The sequence below is a fragment of the Pecten maximus genome, chromosome 11 (assembly GCF_902652985.1).
Source record: "Pecten maximus chromosome 11, xPecMax1.1, whole genome shotgun sequence".
In the NCBI taxonomy this organism is placed as follows: domain Eukaryota; kingdom Metazoa; phylum Mollusca; class Bivalvia; order Pectinida; family Pectinidae; genus Pecten; species Pecten maximus.
In genome coordinates this window covers 40,066,768-40,079,490 of record NC_047025.1, presented here as the reverse complement: position 1 = coordinate 40,079,490, position 12,723 = coordinate 40,066,768, and the positions used below count along the sequence as shown (strand labels likewise).

General features: G+C 42.2%; 1 protein-coding gene across 10 annotated transcripts in view; it reads left to right on the top strand.

Annotated features, from left to right (window-relative positions):
• The window catches only part of LOC117337253 (ras-related protein Rab-35-like), a 40,268-nt gene extending 27,834 nt beyond the window's left edge, over window positions 1-12,434 (top strand). For 6 of the 10 annotated variants that reach the window (XM_033898138.1, XM_033898139.1, XM_033898141.1 and 3 more), the window contains exon 3: window positions 7,686-12,434. In XM_033898138.1, coding sequence (XP_033754029.1) covers window positions 7,686-8,132 — 447 coding nt within the window. In that variant the 3' untranslated portion in view covers window positions 8,133-12,434. The remainder of the gene's footprint in view (window positions 1-7,685) is intronic. The other 4 variants (XR_004534778.1, XR_004534780.1, XR_004534779.1 and 1 more) reach the window with 4 other exon arrangements.
• The last annotated feature ends 289 nt before the right edge of the window (window positions 12,435-12,723 follow it).

The following is a 12,723-nucleotide window of genomic DNA, read 5'->3' as shown; positions in this document are numbered from 1 at the left end:
GGAGAATTTCCCTCTGTATCAGTCAGTACTCCCCCACCAGTACTACTAGAGGAGAGTTTCTCTGTATCAGTCAGTACTCCCCCACTTGTACTACTAGAGGAGAGTTTCTCTCTGTATCAGTAATTACTCCCCCACCAGTACTACTAGAGGAGAGTTTCTCTCTGTATCAGTCAGTACTCCCCCACCAGTACTACTAGAGGAGAGTTTCCCTCTGTATCAGTCAGTACTCCCCCACCAGTACTACTAGAGGAGAGTTTCCCTCTGTATCAGTCAGTACTCCCCCACCAGTACTACTAGAGGAGAGTTTCCCTCTGTATCAGTCAGTACTCCCCCACCAGTACTACTAGAGGAGAGTTTCCCTCTGTATCAGTCAGTACTCCCCCACCAGTACTACTAGAGGAGAGTTTCTCTGTATCAGTCAGTACTCCCACACCAGTACAACTAGAGGAGAGTTTCTCTGTATCAGTCAGTACTCCCCCACCAGTACTACTAGAGGAGAGTTTCTCTCTGTATCAGTCAGTACTCCCCCACCAGTACTACTAGAGGAGAGTTTCTCTCTGTATCAGTCAGTACGTTATACTCCCCCACCAGTACTACTAGAGGAGAGTTTCTCTCTGTATCAGTCAGTACTCCCCCACCAGTACTACTAGAGGAGAGTTTCCCTCTGTATCAGTCAGTACTCCCCCACCAGTACTACTAGAGGAGAGTTTCTCTCTGTATCAGTCAGTACTCCCCCACCAGTACTACTAGAGGAGAGTTTCCCTCTGTATCAGTCAGTACTCCCCCACCAGTACTACTAGAGGAGAGTTTACCTCTGTATCAGTCAGTACTCCCCCACCAGTACTACTAGAGGAGAGTTTCTCTCTGTATCAGTCAGTACTCCCCCACCAGTACTACTAGAGCAGAGTTTCTCTGTATCAGTCAGTACTCCCCCACCAGTACTACTAGAGTAGAGTTTCCCTCTGTATCAGTCAGTACTCCCCCACCAGTACTACTAGAGCAGAGTTTCTCTGTATCAGTCAGTACTCCCCCACCAGTACTACAAGAGGAGAGTTTCTCTCTGTATCAGTCAGTACTCCCCCACCAGTACTACTAGAGGAGAGTTTCTCTCTGTATCAGTCAGTACTCCCCCACCAGTACTACTAGAGGAGAGTTTCCCTTTGTATCAGTCAGTACTCCCCCACCAGTACTACTAGAGGAGAGTTTCCCTCTGTATCAGTCAGTACTCCCCCACCAGTACTACTAGAGGAGAGTTTCCCTCTGTATCAGTCAGTACTCCCCCACCAGTACTACTAGAGGAGAGTTTCCCTCTGTATCAGTCAGTACTCCCCCACCAGTACTACTAGAGGAGAGTTTCTCTGTATCAGTCAGTACTCCCCCACCAGTACAACTAGAGGAGAGTTTCTCTGTATCAGTCAGTACTCCCCCACCAGTACTACTAGAGGAGAGTTTCCCTCTGTATCAGTCAGTACTCCCCCACCAGTACTACTAGAGGAGAGTTTCTCTGTATCAGTCAGTACTCCCCCACCAGTACAACTAGAGGAGAGTTTCTCTGTATCAGTCAGTACTCCCCCACCAGTACTACTAGAGGAGAGTTTCTCTCTGTATCAGTCAGTACTCCCCCACCAGTACTACTAGAGGAGAGTTTCTCTCTGTATCAGTCAGTACTCCCCCACCAGTACTACTAGAGGAGAGTTTCTCTGTATCAGTTAGTACTCCCCCACCAGTACTACTAGAGGAGAGTTTCTCTGTATCAGTCAGTACTCCCCCACCAGTACTACTAGAGCAGAGTTTCTCTCTGTATCAGTCAGTACTCCCCCACCAGTACTACTAGAGAGTTTCTCTCTGTATCAGTCAGTACTCCCCCACCAGTACTACTAGAGGAGAGTTTCTCTCTGTATCAGTCAGTACTCCCCAACCAGTACTACTAGAGAAGAGTTTCCCTCTGTATCAGTCAGTACTCCCCCACCAGTACTACTAGAGGAGAGTTTCTCTCTGTATCAGTCAGTACTCCCCCACCAGTACTACTAGAGGAGAGTTTCTCTGTATCAGTTAGTACTCCCCCACCAGTACTACTAGAGTAGAGTTTCCCTCTGTATCAGTCAGTACTCCCCCACCAGTACTACTAGAGCAGAGTTTCTCTGTATCAGTCAGTACTCCCCCACCAGTACTACAAGAGGAGAGTTTCTCTCTGTATCAGTCAGTACTCCCCCACCAGTACTACTAGAGGAGAGTTTCTCTCTGTATCAGTCAGTACTCCCCCACCAGTACTACTAGAGGAGAGTTTCCCTTTGTATCAGTCAGTACTCCCCCACCAGTACTACTAGAGGAGAGTTTCCCTCTGTATCAGTCAGTACTCCCCCACCAGTACTACTAGAGGAGAGTTTCCCTCTGTATCAGTCAGTACTCCCCCACCAGTACTACTAGAGGAGAGTTTCCCTCTGTATCAGTCAGTACTCCCACACCAGTACTACTAGAGGAGAGTTTCTCTGTATCAGTCAGTACTCCCCCACCAGTACAACTAGAGGAGAGTTTCTCTGTATCAGTCAGTACTCCCCCACCAGTACTACTAGAGGAGAGTTTCTCTCTGTATCAGTCAGTACTCCCCCACCAGTACTACTAGAGGAGAGTTTCTCTCTGTATCAGTCAGTACGTTATACTCCCCCACCAGTACTACTAGAGGAGAGTTTCTCTCTGTATCAGTCAGTACTCCCCCACCAGTACTACTAGAGGAGAGTTTCCCTCTGTATCAGTCAGTACTCCCCCACCAGTACTACTAGAGGAGAGTTTCCCTCTGTATCAGTCAGTACTCCCCCACCAGTACTACTAGAGGAGAGTTTCCCTCTGTATCAGTCAGTACTCCCCCACCAGTACTACTAGAGGAGAGTTTCCCTCTGTATCAGTCAGTACTCCCCCACCAGTACTACTAGAGGAGAGTTTCTCTCTGTATCAGTCAGTACTCCCCCACCAGTACTACTAGAGCAGAGTTTCTCTGTATCAGTCAGTACTCCCCCACCAGTACTACTAGAGTAGAGTTTCCCTCTGTATCAGTCAGTACTCCCCCACCAGTACTACTAGAGCAGAGTTTCTCTGTATCAGTCAGTACTCCCCCACTTGTACTACTAGAGGAGAGTTTCTCTGTATCAGTCAGTACTCCCCCACCAGTACTACTAGAGTAGAGTTTCCCTCTGTATCAGTCAGTACTCCCCCACCAGTACTACTAGAGGAGAGTTTCTCTGTATCAGTCAGTACTCCCCCACCAGTACTACTAGAGGAGAGTTTCCCTCTGTATCAGTCAGTACTCCCCCACCAGTACTACTAGAGGAGAGTTTCTCTCTGTATCAGTCAGTACTCCCCCACCAGTACTACTAGAGGAGAGTTTCTCTGTATCAGTTAGTACTCCCCCACCAGTACTACTAGAGGAGAGTTTCTCTGTATCAGTCAGTACTCCCCCACCAGTACTACTAGAGCAGAGTTTCTCTCTGTATCAGTCAGTACTCCCCCACCAGTACTACTAGAGAGTTTCTCTCTGTATCAGTCAGTACTCCCCCACCAGTACTACTAGAGGAGAGTTTCTCTCTGTATCAGTCAGTACTCCCCAACCAGTACTACTAGAGAAGAGTTTCCCTCTGTATCAGTCAGTACTCCCCCACCAGTACTACTAGAGGAGAGTTTCTCTGTATCAGTCAGTACTCCCCCACCAGTACTACTAGAGGAGAGTTTCTCTGTATCAGTCAGTACTCCCCCACCAGTACTACTAGAGTAGAGTTTCTCTGTATCAGTCAGTACTCCCCCACCAGTACTACTAGAGGAGAGTTTCTCTGTATCAGTCAGTACTCCCCCACCAGTACTACTAGAGGAGAGTTTCTCTCTGTATCAGTCAGTACTCCCCCACCAGTACTACTAGAGGAGAGTTTCCCTCTGTATCAGTCAGTACTCCCCCACCAGTACTACTAGAGGAGAGTTTCTCTCTGTATCAGTCAGTACTCCCCTGAGTTACCAGAAACTGTATGTTTGTACCCCACAAAGCAATATATTTGGATGTGATAGTGGATCGTGTATTGTACTATATATTAGAGTTATGGCCCTTGATTAACTTAACAAATTAGAATAGGAAGTACGGATTACAACAGCTTTAATGAACAGGAACATTTTACCAGGCATTAATAGTTAGATTTATTGTGTTCGATTTAAACTGAAAAAAGGACTGTCAACAATTTTGGTGTGGATGTTTATAAAGATTTGTAAACTTTGAAGATTTACTAAACTTGTAGATTGTCATTTTTTCGGCAATCTGCTGAAAAAAGTTGCCTTTTGCCTTTTGAAATAAAGCATGTTATTTTTCCAAAATGAAAAAAAAAGTAAAAGCAGGAAGATCTCCTCCTTTTTACTACATTTTTCTGAGTCACACAGGCAGCTGTAAAATTAAGTAGAGATATACTTTTTAATGTAAGTAGTTATCACATCCGTATAGATATAATGACTCAGTACACCTTCACGTAACTATCAACAGCTCACCAACTTTACAACAGAAACCCATAACATAACAAGCATTCAATGATTTTTTGTATATTTACGAGCGAGACTAAACAATCTATTTTATCATCTGTATTTGATGGGTATACACTTATCTCCACATGTAATCTCCCGTGAGAAACTTTAAAGCATATTTTGATGTTTTTTGATATACTGTAGTTGATTTATGTGATGTAGGTGTTATCTGTCACAATACAAACTGTATTATATACACCTGAGAAAGCACTCATTACATATATTTTATATCTTAGTAACCTAGTAAACTTTTCAGGAAATTAATATTAAAGAGCATTACGTTTTGACTACTCAGCTGTGTTATGTTAAGGATGACGGGCCATTACCTTGTGTGTTAAGTGTGACGACATTATTATACCTTGTGTGTTAAGGGTGACAACACTATACCTTGTGTGTTAAGTGTGACAACACTATACCTTGTGTGTTAAGTATGACAACACTATACCTTGTGTGTTGAGGATGACAACACTATACCTTGTGTGTTAAGTGTGACAACACTATACCTTGTGTGTTAAGTGTGACAACACTATACCTTGTGTGTTAAGTGTGACAACACTATACCTTGTGTGTTAAGGGTGACAACACTATACCTTGTGTGTTAATGGTGACAATACCATATCTTGTGTGTTAAGTGTGACAACACTATACCTTTTGTGTTAAGTGTGACAACATTATACCTTGTGTGTTAAGGGTGACAAAACTATACCTTGTGTGTTAAGGGTGACAACACTATACCTTGTGTGTTAAGGGTGACAACATTATACCTTGTGTGTTATGTGTGACAACACTATACCTTGTGTGTTAAGTGTGACAACACTATACCTTGTGTGTTAAGTGTGACAACACTATACCTTGTGTGTTAAGTGTGACAACACTATACCTTGTGTGTTAAGTGTGACAACACTATACCTTGTGTGTTAAGGATGACAACACTATACCTTGTGTGTTAAGGGTGACAACACTATACCTTGTGTGTTAACTGTGATAACACTATACCTTGTGTGTTGAGGATGACAACACTATACCTTGTGTGTAGTGTGACAACACTATACCTTGTGTGTTAAGTATGACAACACTATACCTTGTGTGTAGTGTGACAACACTATACCTTGTGTGTTAAGTGTGACAACACTATACCTTGTGTGTTAAGTGTGACAACATTATACCTTGTGTGTTAAGTGTGGCAACATTATACCTTGTGTGTTAAGGGTGACAACACTATACCTTGTGTGTTAAGTGTGACAACACTATACCTTGTGTGTTAAGGGTGACAACACTATACCTTGTGTGTTAAGGGTGACACCACTATACCTTGTGTGTTAAGTGTGACAACACTATACCTTGTGTGTTAAGAGTGACACCACTATACCTTGTGTGTTAAGTGTGACAACACTATACCTTGTGTGTTAAGGGTGACAACACTATACCTTGTGTGTTAAGGGTGACACCACTATACCTTGTGTGTTAAGTGTGACAACACTATACCTTGTGTGTTAAGTGTGACAACACTATACCTTGTGTGTTAAGTGTGACAACACTATACCTTGTGTGTTAAGTGTGACAACACTATACCTTGTGTGTTGAGTGTGACAACACTATACCTTGTGTGTTAACTGTGGCAACACTATACCTTGTGTGTTAAGTGTGACAACACTATACCTTGTGTGTTAAGTGTGACAGCACTATACCTTGTGTGTTAAGTGTGACAACACTATACCTTGTGTGTTAAGTGTGACAACACTATACCTTGTGTGTTAAGGGTGACAACACTATACCTTGTGTGTTAAGTGTGACAACACTATACCTTGTGTGTTAAGTGTGACAACACTATACCTTGTGTGTTAAGTGTGACAACACTATACCTTGTGTGTTAAGGGTGACAGTACTTTACTTTCACTGTAAAGGTGAAGATTCCATACCTACCGTGTTTAGGTTACTGACCTATATTTTTTCAATTATTTGATCATTATTGTTGATTTGGTCAGGTTGAACTATAAATAGCTCATCATAAATAATCAGATAAAACATCTATATTAATCACCTCTGATAAAACTTGATAGGAATATTGGGTAAGAACCTGATGGATTAAATAAATTGGTTCCTCCCAGTGGGATCTAATTACACTAGATCACCTTAAGTAAGTAATTAATTACAGACTATAAGACCCACACTGATACAGAGAATACTACCACAGCTGTTCTGTCCTGCTTTAAAGATTCCTACCTCATCAGCTGGGCTGTCAGCTTTAAGGATGCTCACCCTGTCAGCTGGCTAGCTAGTTATTGGGTTAATTACTTCCAGACCCTATATCAGCTGTACGGCCCTCAGTACTGATTTATATCTTGTCTTTGGGTTCATCTAGTTTTATCTGGCTTCTGTCACAGTAGTACCAGTATATAAAAACAATAACACCATACATGTTTAGAGTTACATGTGGGGGATCATACATGTTTACAGTTACATGTGGGGGATCAAATGAAACCTTGATACTTCAGTACTGTCAGTTTTGTTGGTATCCATGAAAAATTTAGTTATATCAAATGCAGAACAAATGATATAAACTGATATTAACCGTGCTTGTTGGCTCGGATGAAAGTGTGTGAGGGGTCTTAGTTTTGGAAGAAACTGGAGTACCCAGAAAAAAAACCCATGTGGTGGGGTCACATTTTGGCTGGTGACCCCATACCTATTCATGTCGGATCAGGGAGCTTAGCCGGCACACCTAGGTGGTATGGTTTGTTGGTATAGGAAAATAATCATGCCTCACTTCCAACTCATCAAATGAAGGTATGGGGGAAATATTGATATTAAATCACCGGTACAAAAATACCAACTAATTTGTAAAATTTGTTGCTAGGTTTTCACCTGACATAGATTTCCTCGTAGCCTTTTCTCATAATTATGTACATATGTTTCCAGTATAAGGTGATCCCACGACTGGATTTGAAGGAGTTATTGCCCTTTTATAAATGGATTTGTCTGGATTTAATGAGTCACTGTGATAAATTTTCATTCCTTTCTGTTTATACTTATCAGTCAGCATCTTGTGTGATGTCGTGTCTTGCATGCAAAAGTCACCATAATTTTTCAAGGACATACTAAAATGAAAACACTGTGTTGTTGTCTGTTTACAGATGTCACTATGGGATACCGGAGGTATGGAGAGAATGAGTTTCATTGGTTCGAGTTATTACCGAGGGGCGAACGCAGCCCTCTTGTGTTACAGTGTGCTTAACAGGGAAACGTTTACCATCCTATCACAGTATATTCTAGACATTGTCATGAATGCTGAGGGAGCCAAAATATTTCTCTGTGGAAATATGGCCGACTGTGATGGTGAGGACAAAGTCACAGAGTCTGACATCGAGAACTTTATCCGTGAGTGTGGGGACGTGTTGTCTGGTGTGTATTCCATATCCTGTAAGGAAAACGAAGGAGTTTATGATATGTTCAAAGACATGGCTCGTGTGCTGCATGAAGAAGCTATGGGCCGCATGACACTGAGAAAAGAGTTACATGTGATTCGACCTGGGGAAACACCGGAAGAGACAAATCATCACAGGAAAAAGTGTTGTAGCTGATATGGAAGTCTGAATCATATATATATATATATATATATATATATATTGTACATATCTTTTTTGATACATATTTACATAGAGAGTATATTTCATACAGGCCCATGGTGCCTTTTCATTACATGATCAGGTCTTACAGTGAACACGTGCCTTTCAGTGTAAGGAGTGTTGAGGTTGATGACACAAAATGTCTGTACCTCGTCCTCCATACTGTTACAGTGTAAGGAGTGTGGAGGTCGACAACACAATCTGTCTGTACCTCGTCCTCCGTACCATTACAGTGTAAGGAGTGTGGAGGTCGACGACACAATCTGTCTGTAGCTCGTCCTCCGTACCGTTACAGTGTAAGGAGTGTGGAGGTCGCGACACAATCTGTCTGTACCTCGTCCTCCGTACCGTTACAGTGTAAGGAGTGTGGAGGTCGACGACACAATCTGTCTGTAGTGTCCTCCATACCGTTACAGTGTAAGGAGTGTGGAGGTCCACGACACAATCTGTCTGTAGCTCGTCCTCCGTACCGTTACAGTGTAAGGAGTGTGGAGGTCGACAACACGATCTGTCTGTAGTGTCCTCCGTACCGTTACAGTGTAAGGAGTGTGGAGGTCCACGACACAATCTGTCTGTACCTCGTCCTCCGTACCATTACAGTGTAAGGAGTGTGGAGGTCCACGACACAATCTGTCTGTAGTGTCCTCCATACCGTTACAGTGTAAGGAGTGTGGAGGTCGACGACACAATCTGTCTGTAGTGTCCTCCGTACCATTACAGTGTAAGGAGTGTGGAGGTCGACGACACGATCTGTCTGTACCTCGTCCTCCGTACCGTTACAGTGTAAGGAGTGTGGAGGTCGACGACACGATCTGTCTGTACCTCGTCCTCCGTACCATTACAGTGTAAGGAGTGTGGAGGTCGACGACACAATCTGTCTGTACCTCGTCCTCCGTACCGTTACAGTGTAAGGAGTGTGGAGGTCCACGACACAATCTGTCTGTACCTCGTCCTCCGTACCGTTACAGTGTAAGGAGTGTGGAAGTCGACTACACAATCTGTCTGTAGTGTCCTCCGTACCGTTACAGTGTAAGGAGTGTGGAGGTCGACGACACAATCTGTCTGTAGTGTCCTCCGTACCGTTACAGTGTAAGGAGTGTGGAGGTCGACGACACAATCTGTCTGTACCTCGTCCTCCGTACCGTTACAGTGTAAGGAGTGTGGAGGTCGACGACACGATCTGTCTGTACCTCATCCTCCGTACCGTTACAGTGTAAGGAGTGTGGAGGTCGACGACACAATCTGTCTGTACCTCGTCCTCCGTACCGTTACAGTGTAAGGAGTGTGGAGGTCGACGACACGATCTGTCTGTAGCTCGTCCTCCGTACCGTTACAGTGTAAGGAGTGTGGAGGTCGACTACACAATCTGTCTGTAGTGTCCTCCGTACCGTTACAGTGTAAGGAGTGTGGAGGTCGACGACACAATCTGTCTGTAGTGTCCTCCGTACCGTTACAGTGTAAGGAGTGTGGAGGTCGACGACACAATCTGTCTGTAGCTCGTCCTCCGTACCGTTACAGTGTAAGGAGTGTGGAGGTCGCGACACAATCTGTCTGTACCTCGTCCTCCGTACCGTTACAGTGTAAGGAGTGTGGAGGTCGACGACACGATCTGTCTGTACCTCGTCCTCCGTACCGTTACAGTGTAAGGAGTGTGGAGGTCGACTACACAATCTGTCTGTAGTGTCCTCCGTACCGTTACAGTGTAAGGAGTGTGGAGGTCGACGACACAATCTGTCTGTAGTGTCCTCCGTACCGTTACATTGTAAGGAGTGTGGAGGTCGACTACACAATCTGTCTGTAGCTCGTCCTCCGTACCGTTACAGTGTAAGGAGTGTGGAGGTCGCGACACAATCTGTCTGTACCTCGTCCTCCGTACCGTTACAGTGTAAGGAGTGTGGAGGTCGACGACACAATCTGTCTGTAGTGTCCTCCGTACACTGATCTGTAGGATTGTATGACCTTCACCTTTCATCAGCCTTCAGGCTTATGATGGTGCTGACTATTTTAAGGGTTCAAATTTTGTGTATTTGGACAAATCTTATTTTGTTGAAACACCATTGACAAGTACAATACATCAGTTTTTACTTATTGTTTATCATAACTTAATAAGTGCCACATACTTTGTGGGCTTTATATACTGAAAAGCTCCAAAAGTGCTGTTATATTAGAATAGTGTTATAATCTACCCCTTCATCCCAATCATACTGGACCAACTCGATTCCTGTAATCACCCTAAACTGCCATCTCCACAAATACATTGGACCAATGTTATTGCCAGAATTTTGCTTTAAATTTATTAACTAAAGAAATCTCAGCTGGTGTTTATAATGCTTTATGTTTTGTAATACATGTATTTAACTGTGTAATTATTTTTTTTCATTACATCCTGTCACATTTCTATACCATGTGTACTGCTTATAGAATTTGTGTGTATTGGATACATCTGTCTTCAGAGGCCTCATGTCTCTCAGCCAACAACAGGAACTAAATCATTTCTCTCATCTGTGATAGCAATGATACAGATATTGCCCGTCAATTTGCACTTTCAAGAATGTGCACTTATAAGATAGCTAGGAGGTAAATAGAGTCTCAAAAGAGGAAAACAACTATATAGGTTAGAGGCTATAGAAGGGTATAAAGGTTAGAGGCTATGGAAGGGTATAAAGGTTAGAGGCTATGGAAGGGTATAAAGGTTAGAGGCTATGGATGTCTATAAAGGTTAGAGGCTATGGACGTCTATAAGGTTAAATGCTATGGACGTCTATAAAGGTTAGAGGCTATGGATGTCTATAAAGGTTAGAGGCTAAGGACGTCTATAAAGGTTAGAGGCTAAGGACGTCTATAAAGGTTAGAGGCTATGGACGTCTATAAAGGTTAGAGGCTAAGGACGTCTATAAAGGTTAGAGGCTAAGGACGTCTATAAAGTTTAGAGGCAATGGACGAGTATAGATGTTAGAGGCTATGGACGTCTGTAAAGGGTAGCAACTGGAAGTCTATAAAGTTTAGAGGCTATGAACTTGTATAAAGTTTAGAGGCTATGGACGAGTATAGATGTTAGAGGCTATGGACGAGTATAATGTTTAGAGGCAATGGACGAGTATAAAGGTTAGAGGCTATGGAGGAGTATAATGGTTAGAGGCTATGAACGAGTATAATAGTTAGAGGCTATGGACTAGAATAAAAGTTAGAGGCTATGGACAACTATAAAGTTAGAGGCAATGATTGAGTATAATGGTTAGAGGCTTATTTAACCACCAGTAAGTATATAATTTAGTTGCTAAGAAAATACTACTGTAGCTGTAATAGAGGTTATAGAGGGTCGCTCTATTAATTTATATTACTATTAGTGATTATGTCATTAATGCTGAGTCTGCATATCTAGCTTATTTGTTTATCAAAACATCTCCTCAGATCAATATCGGCTGGTCCAGATCAGACATGGAACAGTCTATTGTTGTCTGTGAGGAAGGAGAGGTTTCTACAACTTATAGATTAAGGACAACTGATTGATGATGTCATTTCTTTGTGTTCTGATACTGCCTGCATTAGTAGCTGCATTGTGCCAATGATTATCACTACACTGTTTAATGGGCCGCTGTGACGTGGCAATACTAGCTAGCTGTGATTGTCATGATAAAAAAATTGATGTAATTATCATATAAAAGGTAATGGTTAATGATAGGTATGGTATATATCTCTGAGTTTTGATATCAAGAAAATAAGATGACGTAATTTACATTAGAGAATCACATTGTTTGTGACTTTTTATAGCATGTTTTAGTAATCTGAACAAATTTGATTGGTCAGATCCTTAACTGTCTCTGGAACAGTGGAACCCTATTAAAGGATAAAAACAATTTGTCAGAGTTTGTACAATGTAGCTGATATAATGTGTATATATCTAATATTATGTATATATGTTCCTATAGAATTCAGTGGTGAGGTGCATGTTTAATGGAACATCCAATGTTATACAGAAGTTTTATTTTCTGTTAAAATTCTAGTTTGGTTCCACTCTACATATAGACAACAATTCTAGTATAACCCAGTTGTGAAAATGGGTACCTGCATATGCTAGTAGATAAGTGATGTGTAATGCTACTGCAACTTAAGCTTGTGATATCAAAACTTGCGGACATTTACCGTACAATGTAGCAATACTCAGACGAATGTGAATATGTATATATGATTGTCGGGAGAATGTCGTTTTATTGTGAATGGAATTTCAAATGAATAAAATAACAATTGAAATCATAATATTTTTTTATTGTTATTTAAATAATTTTCTAAAATACATATCCAATAAATAAATTCTGAACAATTCTTTCCCCTCACAACTTTTTATTTTTCTGTATATCTAACAGGCCTTGAGGGTAGTGGTTTTGTTTCAATCATAATTAAAACATCCTTCTTTATGTCTGTACCTTTGGGGACATTCCTTGGCAGGAAATAAAATATGTTTGAACAGACCTGCCAGGAATAAATCAGAGTGTTGGATCTGAAACAAGTGGGGAGTGTGGCTAAGTGGATGGTTCCGTCTAAACCA